Here is a 22974-nt window from a genome sequence, read left to right as displayed (position 1 = left end):
ATTAAGTCAGTAATAAACGCATTATTTATTTCTGAACAATTCATAGTAATTTTCAAACCTATCTTAGCTGGTCTATAGCCATCGTCAGTAGACCAAACAAAGGCGATTTAATTAATTTGTTATTTTCCTGCCAAACACTGTATTGGGTGGACTAGACACCTACGTGCGAAGTGGGTTAAGTTCAGAACCACGCACCGAGCTGCAGTTGCGCGGTACTGCCACACGCTTATTTGTCAACTCTTAGGATCGACTGAAGGCACCACATTTAGTGCTCGATTTGTTTGTCCTTCGTCTCTCTTAACTAGTGGGTTTTAAGTAGTACCTACTAGTTTATTCCTAAGTTATTTGGATTTATGTGTTTGTGATATTGGAAAATGGGTTGTGCTACAGGTATTGTGAAGTACTTCGTGTTCATAGCGAACCTTTTATTCGCGGTAAGTTTATTACACCAGTAAATTTACTGGTACGCTGGTACGTTGTGACGCAGTACCGATGGTTTCTAATCTAAGAAGTTTATCCCATCTGTTTTAACATTAGCTTTTAGTAGTGTCACGGTTATTTTTAGATTCAAAAGGAACTGGCCTAGAAAACCTTCGGGTCAGTTTCATGTTGCATTCTTAATTACATCAACGATGTAATTGTGTTAACTACTTCACTTTCTATTGTTCTTAGAAGCAGCTATGTCAACAGGTTAACATTCGAAGCTGTAGGGGCCAAATTAAGTAGAGACTCACCTTTTCGCGCAAGCAGGCTAAGCCGTAGCCTCATAAAATGCAAGAAAAATTATAATAAAATTCCTTTATAACAACTGAATGAACGAATTTCATGTATACAACTTTATGCAATATAGCCATGAGCCCAAATATGGTACCTGCAATATGGTACCTGCTTACGTACTGTATCAGCGTTTCGATGTTAATTATTCATCTTTGTAGGTGAGTCTGATTGTAATGTTTATTTCGGCTTGCTGACAACATAGGGTGAAATCCCCACTAGTCACTAGTTAAATTAGTCACTGATAAAGGCTTTAAAATGGTCCATTAATCAGACAACACATTACGATGAAAAAGGCAAAAGAGATTTCTAGCACAACCCGAAATATTACCTGTTCGAACAACAAAAACCTAATTATCAAGATTTATACTCTTTACATGATCGATATAAGGCTTTTATAGATAAGGGGGAAAGGAGTGAGGAAAGGGTTATTCTACACTGTTAGAGGTACAGGGTGCGTGAAGCTAGAAAAACGTCTCGTCCGTTATAGGCTTAATAAGAGCCAAGGATTATGTGATTTTAAACCTTTTCCATTACTGGGTAAAAATAAAAAATTGTTAATTTCCCGTCTAGAAATTTTTTTATACTCTTTTTGCAATGACATACACAACGATTCTGCAAATTTGACGAATACGTGGCCAATAATAAATAAGATATGCAGGTTTCAACTAAACATTTTTCATTTTCACGTGGTACCTGCGGTTTCGAAAGAAGATTAATGACGTGGTCCTCGATTATTATTGAGCATACAAAACCGCAACTTTTTCCTAAGTTCACCCACCCACCTCGTATCTCCAGTAGTTTAGAATTCCCTCTATAAGAGCCTCGCGAACAGGGTGGAGAAATTTACTCAAAAAGTTTAGGCACATTGTAAGATTTTCAAAAATCACAGTTGTGAATTTTTACTCCTATTTGACCATATCTCAGTTTTCGGTTTAAATTTACATTTTCTTTTGGATTTACCCAATAAAGAGATATTTTAATTAATCATGTATCAAAGTGCGTCTTGGCATGAATCAGATTTAACAAGGATATATCACTAAAATTTTTCAATTGCTGTTATAGTTTTCAGTTAGATGAAGAAATGGTAATTTAATTAACCTGCTGCTGGCTGGCCAATTTCCCCAAGTTTATAGCTTAGGTAATAATGTATGCATTGTTCTGGGTGCACAGGCATTTTATCGAATACCATATGTTAAGAACTATGGTAAACATACAAGACTGATTTTATTTAGAGAAACGGTTTGTGCATCACCATGGGTATTTTTAATTACAACATGTATTCTATAGAAATCCCCTATCAAAGCACTTTTAGTTACACAATCTGGAATAAATTGGGCAATAAAGAATATGTAGTATCTACCCAAAAATCATTTTCTTATATAAGTTAAGATCTCTTATATTGGATTCATAAAAAGCATCTTGCCTCATGAGATCTATAAGGTCGAGTACTCAATTAAGGATTTAAATTGAATAATAGCTTGGTGGGGTTAAATATAAGATCGGAGTTCTTTGGCATCATCATAAACCAATGAAGCGAAATGCATGCTTCATTGCAGGGACCCCAATGAAACAAGCGAATATACTTATTTCCACTATTCCTTCTGTTAAAATACCAAAGGTACCACAAGTACTTGCTTCAGTTATCTTTAAAATCCTTTAGACCTTGTATGACCCATGTAGTTACATCCATTAGTGCGAAGGTTAGAGAAGAATGGTCAGGTAGATTTTCATATAAACAATACTTTATTGTTTATGTAACCTTGACTTTGCCGCACTTGCTTAAACTTACGTTTCAACTGCGGTTTCAGCTGATAGGATTGGCTTTGATAATCATTGGAATCCTGTTCAAACTCAACATCACTGAGGTAACAAGAGTCATTCCAGATAACTTCGAAATCGCCCCCATTTTATCCATAGTCATCGGAGCTATTATTTTCGTGACAGCTTTCTTAGGATGTTGTGGAGCGGTCAAAGAGAGTCCTTGCATGTTGACTACTGTAAGTCCATTAGTTATTCCCGTAATTATTCGCACTTACTGAAATATTAATAATAATAATAATTTTAGTATGCATTCGTCCTCCTGACTATCTTCATAATTCAAGTGGCTATTGGTGTGTACGCCTTCTTGCAAATTAAGAATGAGGGACAGCTGAGGCAGAGCATCCACCAAAACGTAGACAGGGTATTCAAAGATAATACTCTGAGTGCTATTGAGACCCGTGATGCCACTCAAAGATGGGTAAGATTTGAAATTCCTGATTTATTTAATGTCATTGTTGAAATATAATTTGAAGCAGTCGTGATGTGATGCAAGGTCGGTGTGTGGTGACAATTGCAATTCTTCAGCCTTAACCCAAAATTATTTTGTATCAATTTACAGGTCACGCGTGTCATGTCTCAGCATTTTCTTATTAGAATAATTTTAATATTTTGCATAAGTGTACAGGGTGGTCCGATTCGAGACTCACAATTGGGTCGTAGAAAAAAAACAGGATGGGCTGAAGAGCACATAAAACCTACAACATAAGCTGCCTGAATGTAGAGTTTTTCATCAAAAAAAACCAAAGATATATACATATAATGCATCAATTTAAAATTTGACAAATTACGTCAGTAAACCCTGTATATAGTAATTGATGTTGAAGCCCTGAAAGCAATAACACGAGTTTTTGTCCATTTCGGTCTCAAATATCTCATTTTTATCTGTTATTGGTCAACAGTTATTGCCAATTTTATGCGATCATCTTTTACTTCTGATTTAAGGGTTTTTAGGTTTAGAAGAGACTAAAAAAAATTAAGTTGACGATGGTGGTGTGAAGGCGAAACGTTGGATATAGAATCATATGACTTAATTTCAAAATTAATGATTCTCGTTTTCTTCTGCAATTCGGAATTTTTTAATTCAAGCGGCGATTAAAATTAAAACTCCATTGATGGGCCTTGAATTTGGGTCCCCTTGTACGCTAAACAATCTTCATTTACTCAAAGTTATTTTATTTTGTGTTATTGGTTAATTTATATAAATTTGTTTTGCTTGAATGAAGACCATGGTTTTTGTAGCTCCGATGCTGTGGCGTCACCGGTCCAGATGAATATGGAAGCAACAAACCATCCAGCTGCTGCCTGCACGAGGTTTGCCCGTCCATCAACAATAACTTTTTCTACGAAGGATGTGCTGATAAGCTCTACTCCTTTTTGGTCAGCAAATCACAATTGATTGCTGGAGTTGCTATCGGCGTTGCTGCCGCAGAGGTAAGCCTTCGTAATCAATAAATTACGTAACTTGCATTTTTATTAAATAGAGTACAGCAATAGAGATCTAAAAAAGTATAACTAATTAATACATCAGATATACTTTTTTATGTATTTATTTTGTCGAATTAAGAAACACTAGACTTCTTATCCTCATTCATCTTCTTAGTGATTAAATGAAGCATGAAGTAAATATTAGCTGAAAGTGATATTTCCTTGTTCATAAATTTTTTATATTTTTACCTTTTTTGGTGTTTCACCATAACTGTTTTTGTATATAACGGTAAAATTAGAAAGCTAACAACTAATCATTTGATCGACGTAAAATTAAGCCTTCCAGTGAGATTTTACATAGGGTTTTACGTAGGGTTTTACATTTGCTCCATTAGGCATGCAACCGAATTAAACCGAATTAAATAAAATGAGTTCTCTAATTTCAGATAATTGGAGCAATATTCGGCCTTTGTTTGTCCAGTTCTATTCGGAACCACTACAGAAGGCGCATGCATGCTTAACCGATTACGAGAAAAGCACTGTCAAAATGGTTTGTTTTAACTGAGTGTTATCGAGCGTAAAAATAATGCGAATCTCTATAATTAATTATGCTTTTTTATGTTGTAATGTATTTACACAGGTTGTCCCAGGTTTTTCGATTCGTTTTCGATAAAGAAAATATACGTAGGACTTATATTTATAAAAGCAACCCACCTTAAAATACCTTTTTATAGCCATTCCTGAAGTCCTAACTATAAAACCTGGGACATGTATCATGGAGAGTATCTGAAAGATTGATTCAAATTTGAAATTTTTTTTATGAAACGTATTCAACATCAACATGTATTACCTCATATGTGAAATAACTGACTCTAATAGATTAGTACCAAATAGTTTGTCATGTCAACCATTCAGGATATTTTATACTTTTCATCATCTCGTACTAATTTCACAAACTAACGTTTCAAGTCCGTCCCTGTGTTGTGTTAAAACATTATCTCATAGTGGCAGAATCTCTACGCATCACTAAGTAAACGAAAATTTGTCTGAATAGGTCTTTATTTTGTAAGATACATGTATAGGGTGTCTGGTTATATTTATAATGGCACCTCTACTTACTATTTGCAACAGAAAAGGAACCTAAAAAACACAAGTTTAAGCCAAACAGTCGTCTAGATATGTTATAGGTCCTAACAATGCCTACGTTTCGATATTTAATTCACGTCTCCTTCAGGGCCGCTGCCTTTATTGCTAGAAATTAAATAGCCCCTAAATCGTCCTCCGTTGTTACAGCCTTAAACAGAACGTGAATTTAATGGCGAAATGCAGGAATGTTTCCAACTATGAGGCAGTTTAAATTTCCTTCACTTGCTACCTACCAAAACTAAAAAAATCCCGAAGTTCGATCCTTTATCTATCTCAAAAACTAAGGAAGGATAACTCTTAGTTTTTAAGATGTATAGAGAGTATAAAGAATGTCCGCTGAATTGTCAGTCTTATCAGTATAAACTGACTCATCCTGTATATAGAATTTTCAATGGAACACGCTTAAAATAACAAATTAGGTCCCGTTCCTGTCATTTTGACAACATGATTTTCGCTTCAGAAATTAAGGCGTTTGGATGATTTACGGGAAATAGTAAAATGTGTCTATTAGACTTTTTTTCGAAATCTGGCAGTGCAGGCTGCCTTCTTAAATGTCACTAGACACCCTGCACCTTTGTAACTCATACCAAAATAGATATATTCCTTTAGGATCATTATACGACCTACAGCACAAAGGAGTTCTAGAATCTCGCTAATATATCATTATATAATTATATTTGTTAGTATCTTAGTTGTGTTGTTTTATTAAATATAAGTTTTGCTATTTTGAAATAAACAAACATGCAATTTTATAGCAATATTGCTTACAATTCGGAAGTTCATTACTAATATAATTCGTAGACAATTAATGCTTTCCCCTTGTATGGTCATGTTTATCTAGGTGACAGCTACTCAAGGAACTAAATCCTTAATCGCAATGGAAACTGTTCCTTTGCACAAATTTAATATTTAATGGAGACCCCGAACAACGCAGTCCAATGTAATCTACAATAGAACTGAAATTCATTATTGTGCACGAAATTAAACGATGTTCTAAACACATTTTACAATAGTTGGCAAACCCCGCACCAATAAATTACCATCTCTTTGGTCATTGTCCTCCAAGGATGAAAAATCCGCAATGCTGGAATCAAGACAAATCACAAGCGATTTTGGCAAGTTCCAAACCAACGCATCTCTAAAAGCGCTGTCATTCGGCCAAGTTTGATAATTTACGCAGCATTCTAAATGAACGTCGTCTTTTTGGGATGTTGCAGAGACCCAAACCAAATTTAACTTGAATATTTGCCAGAAATATTGTTCGAATAGTGGATTTTGCCGCTAAGGGCTATACAGTCATTCTGGTAGAAGGAAATCTACTAATTAGAGCTCGAATTAATTTAGTAGTAATTAGACGTAATTACAACAACACACTTTCGGAGTGGATGGATATTTCGGAAGCTGTAAACGGTAGAAGTTGGAAATACAAATCTTTTTGAGAAATTTGGCCGAGACCAAATACATTCTTCATGGCTGCATTGTCGGTTTAGAGGCAAACTCAATATGGAAAAATTGCTTCAGGTATAGGTTGTTGTTCAAAAATCCTGTGAAGTCCCTGATTTCGAGCAGAGTCGGCAACAACGACTGCGTCTTCGGCGCATTTTCTTGCTCATATTCCTCAACAAGATTTTCCTTCGAATTTCCCCCGTTTGCAATTTATAGGATGAAACTGTTGCTGCATAATTGTAGGCCAAATAGATGGATAATAAATTCCCCATTTATTTAAAACGATGTTGGTAAACTAACTCAAAGATTTTACCCCAAGGCTTTTTATTCGTATAACATCCGGGAACCGAGGAAACAGTATTTTTATCAGCACCGTTGTGTAAAATTACTTCTATTTGTGTCTTTTTGCTATTGTCTTTGGAAAGCGGAAGATGAAAATTTTCAAGTTTTGTTCATGGTTCTTTGTTTGCTGTTTTGCTACAAAATAACAAATATGCTTATTCTTATTGTATACAGAGAAAGGGTAATAAAGGACGGGCAGACAGTATAAAAGGTAATTTTACATTGTCTATTTCGTTCTGCTTTGTGATAGAGAGATTGCAGCTGTTCTGTGGCCAATATTCTGCCAAAGGGCCTTCAGTCATCGATTTGTTTCAAATGAGAAGCTACGAAGGCTGATCCACATCAACTTAGCTTATGTCGAATCAGCAGTTTTATTAACCAAATGAATACCAAATGTTTCCTCACTAAGTTAGAAGTAATTTTCTCCAGCATTTAGCGATTAACACCTTTAATCCGCAAACTCAAATGCTATTGCAGCTAATTGAATTAATGCCGGAAATAAACCCTTTCTCACTCTAAGTAATATTCCAAGCTGTTTCACATCCAATTCATATTTAATGTTCAAAAGCAAATAACTCGTTCACCTTAAAAACGAGCTTCTTCCAATTACTCATCTCAAGCCACAAGATGCTTTTTCCGCGGCGGCGAAAATAAACTACCAGAATAAATTTAAAGTTTGGGGTTAATTAAACATTTAATTTGGACAGGAAGGGGCGTGGGAACAGACTGAAAAGCGCCCCGTGTTGGCTATAAGTCTGCCGCGATAAATGACTGCCCTCAAATGTCAACAGGTGTCCGCAGAAATATTTTTAGATACAAATTTTAATGTATTTTAATGTACACTGGTATTTGTTGCATTTTCGGCAATGCCAGATACGCGCGAATTACGTTTCTTGAAAGTTTTTTCGTGGGGCTATCAATTGTGCTCAATGGCCCCAGTTGAACAGGAACACGCCCAATTTATCAACTTCAATTATGCATAATTTTCCGCAGCAGGAAAGCCCTTTTGACAACTTTGACAACGCCAATTGGCGAGTCCAAGCAAGCATTCTGACCGTTCCGCAGTATGTACCTCAACCATTCGCGACGTGCGCGATCAAATTATAAATTATAATCGTAATTACTATTGTCCTAATTAATTAGGAGTAATAACGCGCCTCTCTACGTGTAAAGGTGAAATTGTCTGTAATGTGTGATATCTCCCCATGGAAGGGAGAAAAATTTTTAAAACATAAACGCGTAGTCAACATTACGATTTATAGCAAAACCGCCACAGAAACAATCGTATTAGTGGCGTTGTGATTCCAATATAATTCATAAACGCCCGAAGAATACAAAATCCCCCACGAAGGCGGGATTTTTAACGGCTGTTTCAGTTATATCTGCAAAAGTTACGTGAGCTAGACACCTCTCCTTGGCTTTCATAAATATCTATCCAGCAGGTCGCCTAATGGATCCCGCATTTCGATCACGTTCGAAAACTTGCTCTGTTTCGATTTGGGGCCGTTGCAAATCCCCCACAATCTTGAAGATCTCTCGCCAATCCAATATTGGGATGGTGTTGCGCCCCTCAACGTTGATCCCATAAATAGCCGAAATGAAATACCTTTTCTCTTTCCTAATTGCCATACACTTAGCTCCACCTTTACACTTGATCTCTTAATTAGCAAAGTTTATTTCAAGAGTGACTCAATTGAGCTCAATTTTGTTGCTCTATGCCTTAAGTGTAAGTAATTATCCTATTTCCGCTTTAAAAAGTTTTCGTAACATTTCCAAGAAAACTATCGGTCGCTAGAAAACTCCCCACGCTCTCTGGAAAAGTCGGGTCGTAGCTCGTTTCCATTCCCCCTGGCTTTTAGTCCTTTTCCATAAAAAATCCTAATTTGAATCCCCCGAAGACAATTGAGGACACTTTATTTTAAACTTTGCATTTATTTCGATGGTTTTCGGAATTGTGGAAAATAAGAGCGAATATTGGCGGGATAGAAGAGGAGCCTCAGTTTTTTGGTTTGACTTCCACTAAGCCTTGAGGCTCATGTAAGCCAAATTCCACGAAAATAACTATTGGATTCCGTTAAGTAATAATTTACAATTAATCAGATTCGCTAATTACGTAATTACTTAATTATAATTGGGATTAAGGCCTGATAAAATTTTGTGGGATCTGGCAGGATGTTTTTAATGTAAGACTAATCCTATTGATTTTCCGAACGCTGTTGTCGAAATTGAAAGTCATTAATCCAGTCGTCAAACAAACGCTATTCAAAAAAGAGACTTTGAAGAGAGAATTTCGCAAATCAGATCAATTAATTTAATGGGTCTTAGTCCACTAACAGCCTTTTGACGGAAAATCGGAGATTAATGTGGCCCTCAATTTCCTGGCCGATAAGGGGTTGGTAAGCCCTTGGATGCAAAAATACAAACGTGTCAAAACAAGTTATATCCGGCCGGTTGTGGCTCTTTCTCTTCCTTCGCATTATTCATTGGGTACGATAAAGGGATTTACGTTGGAGAACTTTTATCTGAGCGGTAATTTGTTTAGAAAACGGCCACGGACAAAAACTTGCCGGTGCTTATTCGCACCTTGGCCACAGCTGTTTGAATAAACAGCAGAGAAGCGAAAAACCGATATTGATGGAATAGGCGAACAGGAACAGCCGTAGGGTCTGACGAGCTAATTTCCGCGGCAAAATCCATTTCTATCTTTATCAACCATTTCTTAGAAAAACTCCTTAATTTCGTTGCCGTTGTGACTAAGTAAGCTTAATTACAATAATTAATTATGATCAAACAAGATGTATGATATCGTAACGCTACGGATATGATTAGTTAGGGAACTAAATTATCAAATCATATTAGCTATTTAAGTAGAATGATACAAGTATAAATTTACTTTTAATATAAAATTATGTGTTGTAGTCACTCGGAACAGAATTTTATTATCGGAGATAATTTCTTATCTAAATTTTATGGCGTCACCGTTCAACACATATGAAACCGAAGTTCAGATTGTGATAATAATTAATAGCCGTTTCTTACCACTTTGCCAATCGGTAAGTTTAAAATCGTAATTATTATTGGCAATTAATTGTAATCACCAAGGTTCATGAAAATATTATTTCATGGTCATAGATAAATTTCCTAGGAGATATACTAAAGTCTAGTTACTCAGTATATTCCGACATAGTGTATAGTGCCGGTTCACTTAAGTGATAACACGATAGAAATTTTAAACTTCCTATGCAGTGTAGGACGATTAATTGCGATTTCATCTGTATAATTTCTTTCGTTTACTCGTTGTAGCTAAGCATAGCTACCCAGATACTTATAAAGGAGATATTAATTAAACTTATTTTTTTAAATTTCACCGAAACAAAATATTCAAACGTAGCAAAAATGGGTCATTGCCAGTAATTTATTAATCAGGTTTACTCTTGAATTAAACTCAATTCTAGACTGAAGTTTTAAATTAATTGCTCCATAAAAACCCTCGATATGTCGAAAGAAAGTCTGGAAATAAACCGACTCGAAGTGTACAAACAGATTGAAAAGGAACTAAACAAAACCCAAGCCGACATAAACAATGATATTAAGATCGTAAAGGAGTGGTTAAAGACGCAACCACATTTGCCTGAAATTCCTGGTAAATTTAATGAAATTGTCAATTATGAAAATTAATAAACAAAGTTTCAGAGGACCGAGTAATTGAATCGTTCATTTTATTCAATAAGTTTAGTATCGAAAGGACTAAACAAAAGCTGGACATGTATTACACCATTAGGGCCACCATTCCTGAGTTTTTTAACAAGCACCCTTGCAGTCCTGAGATGGTTCAGCATGCGAAAGTTTCGTAAGTTGATCAATGATTTATCATAAGACGGAAACTGAAATTAAATAATATTTAATGATAAATACCTAACTTATCAATAAGCTCGATATCTGCCAGTGGCAGATTAGATACTCCTAATTTTCTCTAAATTAATAAATCCTCTCGAGCTATATGTAAAATTTGTTTATTGCTCTTTTCAAATAAAAACCGATACGCTACTGATTTCCCGAAAATAAAATGTATTTCCGAATTCCCTGATTATTTCCGAAGAGAATTCAACAATTAGCAATACCAATTAATTACAGCTTAATTGTGCCTCTACCAATACTAGCAAATGACCAAAGGAGAATAGTCTACTCGAAATTCTCAGAAGATTTTAGTCCAGAGGCCTTCAATCAAGAAAACTACTTAGCTCAACACTTCAATAATATGGAGTTAATGATACGCGGTGAGCTCTTTCTAGGGATACACTACATATGCGATTGCGCAGGTTTCAAGTTAGGCCACGTGAGCAAAATAACCCCAATGGGATTGAAGAAAACTGCGGTGGGCATGGAGGTGAAATGCTAGTTACTTATGTAATTAAAGAGGTAATTGCTAAGTTTTGTTTCAGAAAGTGTTCTCCAGCAGGGTAACATCGATTTATTTGATCAATTTCCATTCTTACATGGAAACTCCGTTGAAGTTCCTAAAAAGTGTTTTGCCTGAGAAGATTCGTAACAGAGTGAGTTTGGCGTACAATTACTTCTAATTAGTGATAAATTATAATTATTAATTCTTAGCTACACTTATGTAGTGACTCGACGGAACTTTTCAAGGCATTTCCGAAGAAAATTTTGCCCCAAGATATTGGAGGTGAAGAAAAATCAGTACTAACTTTGGCAGGTATAAAGTTTGCCTAATTCCGAAAATCATTAGTCAAGTAAATTAACTTTTTTACAGAATTATGGCAGCAGGAATTCCAAAATAATAAAGCGCTGTTTGACAAGCTAATGACAATACGAGTTGATGAGTCTAAGCGGCCTACTAAATTAACGAACGATGACATTTTAGGGTTCCATGGGAATTTCAAGAAACTCGATGTTGATTAACGAATTTTTCCAAGTTATTTTCCTTTTTTTACACATATTAATTTGTAACACAATATTTCTGTTTTGAAAGCTGTAAGTAAAAAAAAATAAATCTGTAATAAAATCCACCCGGCGACATCTATTCATCAAATTTGCCATCGCTAAACTAGAAGCTGCAAACATTTTTTTAGATACAGAAGGTACGTCTCGGTTAGATTGATCAGATGTAACCTAGAAACCTAGAATCTATATCCATGGCGTCCTTTTTGGCGTCGCAAGATGGCAGCATGTACAAAACAGACGCTTTAACAGTGCTAGCAAAGATGGCACTACTCAAGGGAACATTTATTTTCATTTTCTCTGCTCTTTTTTTTCATTTGGTTCTTAATAGATGGAGCCAACCCTAAAAAATACAAATGCTCTATCACTTTACTCTGAAAATAATCTATTAATGATACCTACGAAGCGCCACCCAAAGTCGACGTTCAACCCATTTTATGGAAAATAAACACAGTTAAGGGATCAATTAAGGTGTAATCAGTAAAACCTACTTTCTAATACTGTATTATTTATAAGATTTTCGATCAACCAAAAATAGGAAATACTTGGGCAAGAAGTGAAGCTACGTGTACGTTTTCTACATTTTAATGACCATTGATATACCAGGTTTATGGCTTTTAAACATGGAATAACGGAACTTACTATTGCTTCAGGCATTGGAACGGTAGTGCAATTATAAATTAGTCGCCTCATTGCAACTTCCTTATTCCATCGATTGCTCACGTGAGTTAAACACATATCTCAAGCGCAATCTATCAATAATTAATTCAGTCTACTTTTCTGATAATAATAAATATCGATAATATACCAAAAAACTGATGCTCAAAAATGCCAAACGCACTTCCTCAGCTAAAAGCCAAGTACTGGAAACTGGTTTACAAGCAAATAGAAACTGGCCTTGGCATTGCTAATAATGTCATTAACAGGAAATGCTTGGACTTGCTAAAGTTCCATGTGTACTAACAACACCTAACATTCTCAAAATAAACTTTAACGGTTTCAGTTATGTAGTATCTCTGCCGAAGCTCTCAAATGACTGCCTAAGAATGGTAGTGAATAACTTCTCAGAAGAATGCAGTTCTGAGTGGTTCAACCATAAAACCTGCATGAACCTGCATGAAAAAAATTGCCATTTCACAATCACTTCAACATCGATTGTGAAATAGTCATGCTGGAACATGGCGCGAAACTGAATCTAATTGTTTTCAAGAATTTCTTAGCGTTTCGAGTAATAAATTTTACTGCGCATTTCTCTGTATGGAGCCAAGAGCAAAGTTCAGGACTGGCATAAAGTAGATACTAAGGTTCATAGCAATTTCAATTAAAAAATACATATTTCTTTTTCCTAACAGGATTTTGCCCAAATATTTTGGTAGTGAGGAAACAGAGCGATAAGGGAGATGAAAGCGAAATAAATAAATTTTCATCAAATACAAGTCCTTAATCCGATCGAAGTTTTCAGTTGCATTAACGATATCCTTAATTTCGAAGAAGTCTTGATTGAAAACTTGAAGCAAAACAAGGGTTTGTTCCACAAGTTGGTTCACGATAGAGTATTCGGTTATTCGAGAAACTTTAAGAAACTTGATGTGGACTAGAAACTTCCTTAATTTAAAAAATATGTTTATGGTACTTGTGCCCTAATTTTCGACTCGTGCATGAAGTAGGGTGTTAATCAGTATTAATAACATCAGCTGTTAAGATGAGCAGTTTCAAACTGTATTAACACTTTTCTTATGATCTAATTTATTGCTTTATCGGGTATCAAGGACAACTAGGGGGTAAGGAGGTAGACTTATCGACAGAGTTTATAAAATCGCCGAAAATTATATGTTGCTGTTTAAAGTTCTGTCGATCTCATTGTTTATCACGTAGGAAATTCCTCTTAAAGACAATATTAGTTAATCTCAACAACCACTGTTATACAGCTATAAAAATATATTTTATAGATATTTACAATATCATAATATAACTTATATTGTGAGTTTTAATGTTTATTAATATCATAGGTCAAAAAATATCGACAATAAGGTTAATAACACTATTAATCGTGCTATAATATATTCAACTCGCAAAATACGTCCCTGGCTTAGATGTTTAAACAAGAACAGGAATAAAGTTGGTTATTTGAACGGTTTTTCTAAACGTGAACAAATTACCATGACGATCACATCAGTTTTGTTTTTCACTGCTGCTCTTTTGTGTTGCAATGCACAATATCATATTCCTGTGATCAAGTTTGAGGCATTTGCCCCCAAAGGACTACGTGTTTCTATTCCCGGTAAGTTACATATCACCTACACCATAGAATAAGGATATGGTTCACAAGTGGAGCACAGTGCTCTTATAGCGGTACCTAAAAAGGAACCTAGCCTTCTTCCAATGCTCGTTTAGCCAAGTAGTTAACACAAATATCTTTTAATGCAGTCACTTCTTTTTCGTGCTTCACTTTGAGCAAAATATTCACGGATGTGCATATTTGCTTCATGCATATGCATATAGTTATTTAAGCAGCTGCATTAACAAAGAACATCCTTTTTCGGTATCATTTTGAAGTACTGGGGTACGGTAATTTTTTCTTATTGTTAAACTTAACCAATTCTTAAAAAGATCTGATTTCGTGATTCGCATGATTAATGGGTTCTAGCTCAGGATAAGGTGGAACGCTTCGCGATTCATTTGAATATTGGCAATCCCATAGAAGAAATGGAACCAGGTGATATTAGTGCATACATCACTAAGCCTTCTAAAGGTAGATTCACCTATTTTGATCCGGAAATACAACTGAACAACAGCGTTGTCATTTATTACTGGGTGTTTGTACAGTACGACCAGATGGGATTTAAAAAATCTGGAAACCCTTGGAAAGTAGACAGTAAAGACCTCCCTTCTTAGATTTTGTTCATTAATGACCGTTTATTTTTTAATCATCAAGAACTGCTTGATATAAGTGAATTCGAGAAGAACGCGGAAGAAAGCTGTCGTAATCGAACCAAAGTATTAGGGATGGGGAGCGTTTGCCCAGAAAAAGACATTATTTACGACACTTTCTCCGAACACACAATCAAATCGGACATTTGGACAATAGAAGAATATATCCCTACAAAGCCGGTAATTTGCATTTCTCATTGTTAAATTATTCATAAGATCTTTAATATGTTTTTAAGGATTGGCCGTTCAACATATACCAGCAGGACCCAAGCGTAATTCAAATCACAGATGAGCATTTGCGGATTGCGCCTAAAATTAAGGAGGCGAACGTTAATAAAGTGATAGATTTGGGCGACAGGTAGGAATATGTATGATGGACATGTATAGAATTTTCTAGATATAATTGTTCCTTGCATGTCTAAGATGCACGCGAACGGGAAAACAATGCAAGACACAAAATATTGGCATCTGGAACCCACCAGTAGTTTCGGCACAGCTGCGCTCAACAGCGGCATTTTGTTTCGGAAATATTACCATCAGAGCAAAATTGCCTATAGGAGACTACGTTTATTCAGGTATCGGAATATTCACTCAATTTGTATTTTATTGAAAATATCCGAAAACGCACTGGTTCTTAGCTGCGCATTCTCGCGCCCCTAATCCGACTTTGATTAATGCCATGCGCACATCAATAATTGTTGTACATAGATTTAATAAACGAGCACTGGCCACCATAATTCGATATTTGATCTAATTTTTGCAAGCACACTTACAATTTCTCGATTTTGGTGTCATTGCTTTTTTTCAGAAATTTACCTAGAAGATATAAACGTCCCTGAACGGAGACTTATAATTGCCTTTGTAAGAGGGAACGCGAATTACGAAAAAGATGGCAATGATATTGGCGGTAAAGTCTTATATGGCGGTCCTCAAAAGAATGCTTCGGACGTTATGGACTTTCAATCAGGGATTTCGAAATACCGTAGCCAAGAACATATTGGGAAGCAATGGCACATATTTGAGGTGTATTGGACTCCAAGTGAGTCCCCTTTCTTCTAGTTAATCTAATTTTCATCCATTTATCGATTTGCAGAAGAAATTAAATTGGCTATAGACAAATATAATTATGGCTATTATTCATCAGCAGATATCCAAGATACAGGATTTCATAAGGACGATATGGTAAAGGAAGTTCCGGCATGAGTTCTTGTAATGGAATGAAATTTTCTCATTCAGGTTCGTTTGGTATTGGGGGTGGGAGTGGCTGGTCCATTTGCCTTTCCTGACGGGTACACCTCATCAGGACGTTCTAAACCTTACAGAAGCTTGTCTAGTCGGGCAATAAAAACATTTATAAGTAATAAAAGCGTATGGGAAAGCACTTGGAGTAACGAAACCAATCTACAGGTCGATTATGTTACTGTCACCTCTGTTTAGTATTAGAAAAGAACATTTTTTCAATAAATTAATGAGTATGACTTCGAAGGTGTTTGGCACCAATCCAACATAATGATCCCTAGAAATCAAAAACTTAACTGGTTATCACGTGCAATAATTCTCACTTCAAAACGCTCCTGTATTAGCCCTACTATAAGTCATTTCCTTTTCCGCACCAATTAAGAGGATGTGTTTAACCAGGAAATATGATTTCTGGGACGTATTACTATACACACAAACATTTAAATACAATTTGGCCCCTCTGAACTAATGTCGGTAATGTTCATCTCAGGACCTTTGACACCTCAATGTCATAAGGATCGTTCTCGTATTGGATATGGACTAGTGCGTGGTAAACTCAGCCACATAAATTACTTTGGCAAATATTGGGGATTGTTAGAATGAAGGATCCTTTGATGTCATTGGTAAATGGGGTATTATATCACTTGATCCTAACTAAAATCATATGGACACAATTTTGGTGTTCGTCATTGCTAATAGGATTTAAAAAATTAAGATTGTTTGATTTCTCATATAAAATAGAGTCCTGTCAGGAAATCGGTTACATAGAATTTGGTTTTTTTTATGATACACTTCAGCTTTACTGTAACCATTTTGGTTTACTTGGGCTATATACAGGATGAAGCATTGACAGTGGGAAATTGGAAATCAGAAGATGCTATACGTCAGAAGAAACACATGTTGCTATTTCCACGTTGCTCACAAAGAGCGCCACGCGCCACTTTAGACCAATTTCCAAAAACATTTATAGCTGATAATCTTTTTTAATTTTTATAATCAATAATTATTTTGTGTAGTTTTCCTTGTAGTAAAAACTGTACTTCAAAAACTAGTATATTTCACAGTTCTTGCGCCAACGTGACCCACACTTTTCGCAACTACTTTTGCTCGTGGGCGACTTGCTGAAGTTGAACTTGTATGGTTTTCATTTTGATTCTGAATAAGGCAGATGCTAGAATAAAACTAGTACTAATAAACTACTACTAAACTTTGGAAATCGTTATGATTCACTTTGGTTATTATTAGATTGCATTGTTTTTAAAGGGATAATGCGAGTGTTCCAGTGTAATACCAATACTGTGTTAAATACTTGGGTATTTAAGAATTGAAACAACGTAGCTGGCTTCAGTACCAGCCACAACTTATCGGTTCAAAAACTCAAAGTATATTGATTCTCATAATCATATTTCACGGAGATTAAGTAATAAACTGTGGATACGCTGTTGATAGGCCTACCCTTGATAAGCAAGGCAATTTTGGCTACTCAGCCATGAGTCACCTTAGCGCCTAACAGTTTAGATTACTGAACAATGATTCCTTTTAGTTATCGCCGGCGAAGCGGTCAGCAATTAAGCTCGAATGTTTGGCCAATAATGAAATTGATGCGATTCCCAACGTAAACTGCTGATGCAGCATCGGGATACACTAACATACTTAATTAAAAAAAAAAAGTACTAAACAACTGTTTTGGAATAGTCTCAGGTTTCGGCTCCGGTATCTTAGTATTCATATATTCTCTTTTTAAGGAAATGGATGGTACAGGTACCAATTGAAGCTTTAGGGCCACCCACACATTACAAAATGTAAGACTTTAAAGCTGCTTGCAGGCATTACCCATTATTTTTCGTTAGCGTAGTTCGTAGAGTTGTATAGTTCTTGTTTGATCTCCTGTAAGATATTTTTAGTCTCGCCGAAATTTAAAAAATATGCATCATAACAGGGAGGCTTAAGTGGCACCTTTAAAGCGCTTACATACTGTTTATACAGAACTTAAAGTGACCATTAGAAAAGATAAGTCACTGTTTAACAGCGTCCCACATAAGCATGCTGAACTGCGAAAATACGCTCTTAACTTGAGCTATCAAGCCGCTAAAACAAATAACAATCAAAAGTTGAAATAACAATAAAATACAATCAAACGAGTCCACAATTCCTCAATTATCCCCTTCCCGACTCTATTTCCGTTAGAGGTACTTAGATCCAAGTACTATTTTCATAGAGGCTTTTGTAATCGAGAGCAGTTATGCGGTAGCGGTGCACTAGCGGGAACGATTCAGATTATGATTACTTTTTAAGTTCCAATCATTCGATTAAAAGTCACAGGACTGCTTTTTGTTTATGATTTTGTGAGGTATGCTGTGCTGAATCTGTTGTGGATAAACGTGTTTTTCAACAAGGAGAAGGAGATTTATTGTGTTTGATTGGTAAGTACTCAAAGACAAAGTAATGTTCCTTTTTCAAATAGAGAAATGTTGTGGAAAACATAAATTTAAAAATGCACCGAATTTTTACTGTTTTATTGAGGAGAATATCGAACTTCTTCGCAATAGTTCTGTATCTTCGAGCTTCCTTTCAAAGGGAAAAAATATGCGGTGAATGAGTACCACTGACTGAACAATTAAATTAAAATGACGATAATTCGATGTACGTTGGGAAATTAGCGGTTCGATGAACTGAACTTGGACTGTCGAAAACTTCTCTATGAATATTTATCACTAATTTTAAATCCAATTTTACGTGTTTAATGAGCAAAAATTGATTCAGTGGCGTTGAAATACTTAATTGCATGAGTTTTCGAAACAATCGAGCAGATAATTTACCAATCGCATTGATCTAAATAATTACTAATTAAATTAACGCATTAGTTGAATGTTTATGACACAAAAGGATGCACGAAAATCTATATTACTCACTGTGAAAATTTTATCAAACGTAACTATATTTGAACGTTTTTAGCCGTGGATCCATAAGTAATAATTACTGTAAGGTTTAGACAATACTTTAGTTACTACCAACAGGAGTACTTGACGGTTTCATTAAAATAATCTTTTTTTTAGAATGGTAACAAGGTGTAGTTACTTTCATTCATCCATATGAAAATCTACTTCGTAATAAATCAGTTGTTACTTGTCAGTATTATTACTACTCGTACTACTCTGCTGCTATTTTAAGTCCAGACACTGATTATTATCACTACTAACTGTTGTAACTACATATTAAGGCTCGCTATTGTTAGTGTTAATCATCTGGAACTATTTTGAACAATCCATATGTTTTGCTAGTCAGTAATTATCGATAATTATTAAGTTTTTGTCATTCGTATTACGTCCGAGCGTTGCGCTCTATTAGTCCAACAGCGATTTAGAGTTACTAGCTATTTTATTAAAATATGCTCTTCTTAGAGTGAAAGCGGGTCAGACCACTTCCAAGTACCCCCAAAATATTCTAGTCAGAAATGCTAGTAATAAAGCAGTAGATATTATTAAATTTTAGTAATATTAATTTTAAGTATCGCAGCTACTAAAGTAATGTGTAATTGCAGAGAATTTCGTAAAAACTTCATTTTTTTGACTCCACATGTAATTTTGTTAATATTGTGTCGTCAATGTGTCGATAACTATAAAATTAGTAAGTTTAATGTCCAAATTAACTGCTAGTAAATTCCTGCAAGGACATGAAACATACCTTCTAACCCGAATAATCAAATTAGGTGGAAAGTCATTTTCAAATGCAAGAATTCCGTTGAAATTTTACACCTGGCCATCGGAAATTCTTGGTTGTTAAAAGAAATTATTAAGAAGCCAAATTAATAATTTTGTACCCAATGACAACAGATTGATCAAGCTCCAATGCACTAATTAAAATTAATAAATGCAACTAGTATAATTAAGCTGTGATTAGATAATCATCATTATGCAGAACTTCAACATTTTGATGCAATTTAATAATTGCGATTAATTACGAGACATGGACATTAATTGCGAGTGAGTTTTTTTCAGATTAGGAATGAGTTGACACCCACCTCCCTTCTCGCCGGCTATTACCAAATTAGCCAAAAGATGACAAACCGAAAGGATTCAGATTCACGCAACTCGCTCAAGAAGACCTTCCACTTAAATCGCCATGAAGAAATCGAACTGCCCCCTTTGACCAGTGTCATGAACTCTATAAACCAAATTCAGTACATAAAAAACAGAGACTTACCAGAAAGGGAAACATGGAGTAGCAAATTAGACTTTATATTATCTGTAATCGGTTTAGCCATAGGTTTAGGGAATGTATGGCGGTTTCCTTACTTATGTTACAAGAATGGTGGTGGTGCATTTCTAGTTCCCTATTTTATTACACTAATATTAGCCGGCATACCAATGTTTTTCATGGAACTGGCACTGGGACAAATGATGACTATTGGGGGGCTTGGAGTTTTCAAAATAGCTCCTATTTTCAAAGGTAAACAATAAAATTTAATACCTAATTAAATCCGAAGGCAATGAATAAAAAATTATAGGTGTTGGATATGCGGCAGCAGTAATGTCATGCTGGATGAACATCTACTACATCGTAATTCTGGCCTGGGCTATTTTTTACTTTTTCATGTCGCTCCGCTCAGGTGCTGCTTAGTCCTGTTCTCAATTTATCAAATTAATTCACACCGTGTTTCAGATGTCCCCTGGAGATCCTGCAACAACTACTGGAACACCAAATTCTGCGTAAACCCATACGATCGAGGCTCTCTGAACTGTTGGGACCAGTATAACACTTTCAACAACACTTTAGCCAAGTATTGCTCTATTAACAAATACAATATAACAGCCAGCCAATTGACTGATCCTGTGAAGGAGTTCTGGGAGTAAGACATTGATTTACCAATATTGATCTTTTACGCAGGGCTGCTACCCATGTAGTGGCTTACACTTCTGCGCACAAGGTCATCAACGACTTTTCAACTTTCAGGCGCAGGGCGCTTCAGATAAGCGATGGCATTGAGACTGTGGGAACAATAAGATGGGAATTGGCAGGAACTTTGCTACTGGTCTGGATAATCTGTTACTTCTGTATTTGGAAAGGAGTGAAATGGACTGGCAAAGTCGTTTACTTCACAGCTCTCTTCCCATATGTCCTACTTACAATCCTCCTTATCCGAGGAGTGACCTTACCCGGAGCCATGGAGGGGATTAAATTCTATGTTAGGCCAAATATTTCGAAACTCTCAGAATCCCAGGTGTGGATTGATGCTGTGACGCAAATATTCTTCTCTTATGGACTTGGTTTAGGGACACTGGTAGCCTTGGGAAGCTACAATAAGTTCAACAATAACGTTTACAAGTGAGTTTCCCTGGTTCCGAGTTTGCATCAGTAACATTAAAATTTTTTAGAGATGCCCTGATAGTTTGCGCAGTCAACTCCAGTACAAGCATGTTTGCAGGCTTTGTAATATTTTCTGTAGTGGGTTTTATGGCACATGAACAGCAGAAACCTGTGGCAGAAGTCGCCGCTTCTGGTAAATAATTTTAGTCTTGGAGAGTCGATATTTACCTTTTTTCCAAACTTAGGGCCAGGCCTGGCATTCCTGGCTTATCCGTCAGCAGTGCTGCAACTTCCAGGGTCTCCTCTGTGGGCGTGTCTTTTCTTCCTAATGATCCTCCTCATTGGACTGGATTCGCAGTTCTGCACTATGGAAGGCTTTGTTACTGCTGTAGTTGATGAGTGGCCTAGGGTCTTGAGGAAGAGGAAGGAAATATTCATTGCAGTTGTTTGCTTAATTTCCTATTTAGTGGGCTTAAGTTGCGTATCCCAGGTTAGTGAGCAAGCACCTTAATTGAGATACTCTTAGGATTTTCAATAGATCAAAATCAACGAATCTTCTAGGGTGGAATGTACGTTTTCCAAATTCTCGACTCTTACGCAGTGAGTGGCTTCAGCTTGCTCTTTCTAATATTCTTCGAGTGCATCGCTCTATCGTGGGCTTTCAAAGTGAACAGATTCTACGATGGGATTAAAGAAATGATAGGCTACTACCCAACAGCCTGGTGGAAATTTTGCTGGACTGTTGCAACGCCTATGATTTGTGTTGTAAGTAGCCTAAAATCTCCAATATGCGGCGCTAAAGAATTTATTTCAGGGAGTATTCATCTTCAATTTAATTCAATGGACACCGGTTAAATATCTAAACTACGAATTTCCTCTTTGGGCTCATTTCTTCGGATGGTTTACTGCCCTCACGTCGATGCTCTGCATCCCTGGCTATATGGTCTATCTATGGGTAACCACTCCAGGGGATAGGGAAACAGTAAGTAGTAAATTAACCACTGGCATGCCTAATGTTTTATTAACCCGGAAAGTTTATTTATGTTAATTTTTCAGAAATTCAGGCTTTTGGTAAGAATCGAAGACGACGTAAAGACCCTTCGCGCAAAAATGACGGCTCAAACAGCTGTCCCTCCCATCTGATTTGTGTCCTGTGCATGTCCAAGGCTAAATGTGATCTTCGGATGTAAAATACTTTGGTAATCAGTTAACAATCATTATTTTATTTAGATTTAAGTTCCTATACATTATTGATCTACGTGAGGAGAGGCGAAATTTGAGGTTTACCTGCCCGGTACTACTTGTCAATTACTTGAAAATCTCGGAATATAATTAATCATGTTGGGAAGTAGTACGGCAGTACTGAGGCTCGAATCTGTCGCTTTGTCAATTAACAACCTTCAAGAACATTGAAACACCGAATATACTTAAATAGCAGTATGACATTGATTTTGTACCAAGCAATTTAGATATTAAGGGTTACTTTAAGTAATACTTGTTGCCACTTATCCCTTAGTATAAAATTTGTAATTTAGAATCAGCGGTTTTTTTATGCACCCTTCGGAAACCTCCTCATTTACA

At 36.0% G+C, this 22974-nt stretch overlaps 4 protein-coding genes across 5 annotated transcripts; all 4 read left to right on the top strand.

Moving 5' to 3' along the window:
* The first annotated feature begins 153 nt into the window (after window positions 1-153).
* On the top strand, window positions 154-5860 carry LOC136414675 (23 kDa integral membrane protein-like). Its single transcript, XM_066398838.1, has 5 exons — window positions 154-434; window positions 2586-2774; window positions 2843-3016; window positions 3838-4029; window positions 4470-5860. Exons 1-5 carry the CDS (start codon window positions 375-377, stop codon window positions 4542-4544), a joined length of 690 nt encoding a protein of 229 aa, XP_066254935.1. The 5' UTR covers window positions 154-374; the 3' UTR covers window positions 4545-5860.
* Window positions 5861-9992: 4132 nt separating this feature from the next.
* On the top strand, window positions 9993-11956 carry LOC136414666 (retinol-binding protein pinta-like). Of its 2 annotated transcripts, none has more exons than XM_066398825.1 (7): window positions 9993-10010; window positions 10413-10600; window positions 10651-10807; window positions 11092-11344; window positions 11400-11510; window positions 11569-11671; window positions 11729-11956. In XM_066398825.1, exons 2-7 carry the CDS (start codon window positions 10453-10455, stop codon window positions 11875-11877), a joined length of 921 nt encoding a protein of 306 aa, XP_066254922.1. In that variant the 5' UTR covers window positions 9993-10010; window positions 10413-10452; the 3' UTR covers window positions 11878-11956. The 2 variants fall into 2 exon arrangements, with proteins under 2 accessions (XP_066254922.1, XP_066254923.1); XM_066398826.1 differs by lacking the exon at window positions 9993-10010 and adding an exon at window positions 10190-10204.
* Window positions 11957-13943: 1987 nt separating this feature from the next.
* LOC136414682 (beta-1,3-glucan-binding protein-like) lies at window positions 13944-16765 on the top strand. The gene is made up of 8 exons (XM_066398848.1): window positions 13944-14197; window positions 14564-14791; window positions 14852-15027; window positions 15084-15205; window positions 15271-15422; window positions 15656-15886; window positions 15941-16029; window positions 16084-16765. The coding sequence occupies exons 1-8, from the start codon at window positions 14077-14079 to the stop codon at window positions 16282-16284; spliced, it is 1320 nt and encodes a 439-aa protein (XP_066254945.1). The 5' UTR covers window positions 13944-14076; the 3' UTR covers window positions 16285-16765.
* Window positions 16766-18021: 1256 nt separating this feature from the next.
* Window positions 18022-22930, top strand: Gat (GABA transporter). The gene is made up of 10 exons (XM_066398984.1): window positions 18022-18509; window positions 20085-20535; window positions 20594-20695; window positions 20749-20935; window positions 21040-21411; window positions 21462-21586; window positions 21639-21883; window positions 21955-22158; window positions 22208-22375; window positions 22450-22930. The coding sequence occupies exons 2-10, from the start codon at window positions 20145-20147 to the stop codon at window positions 22534-22536; spliced, it is 1881 nt and encodes a 626-aa protein (XP_066255081.1). The 5' UTR covers window positions 18022-18509; window positions 20085-20144; the 3' UTR covers window positions 22537-22930.
* Window positions 22931-22974: the final 44 nt, after the last annotated feature.

The sequence above is a fragment of the Euwallacea similis genome, chromosome 18, assembly GCF_039881205.1.
Source record: "Euwallacea similis isolate ESF13 chromosome 18, ESF131.1, whole genome shotgun sequence".
NCBI classification, from domain to species: domain Eukaryota; kingdom Metazoa; phylum Arthropoda; class Insecta; order Coleoptera; family Curculionidae; genus Euwallacea; species Euwallacea similis.
The sequence above is the reverse complement of the archived record's forward strand: the minus strand, read 5'-3'. Positions and strand labels throughout refer to the sequence as shown.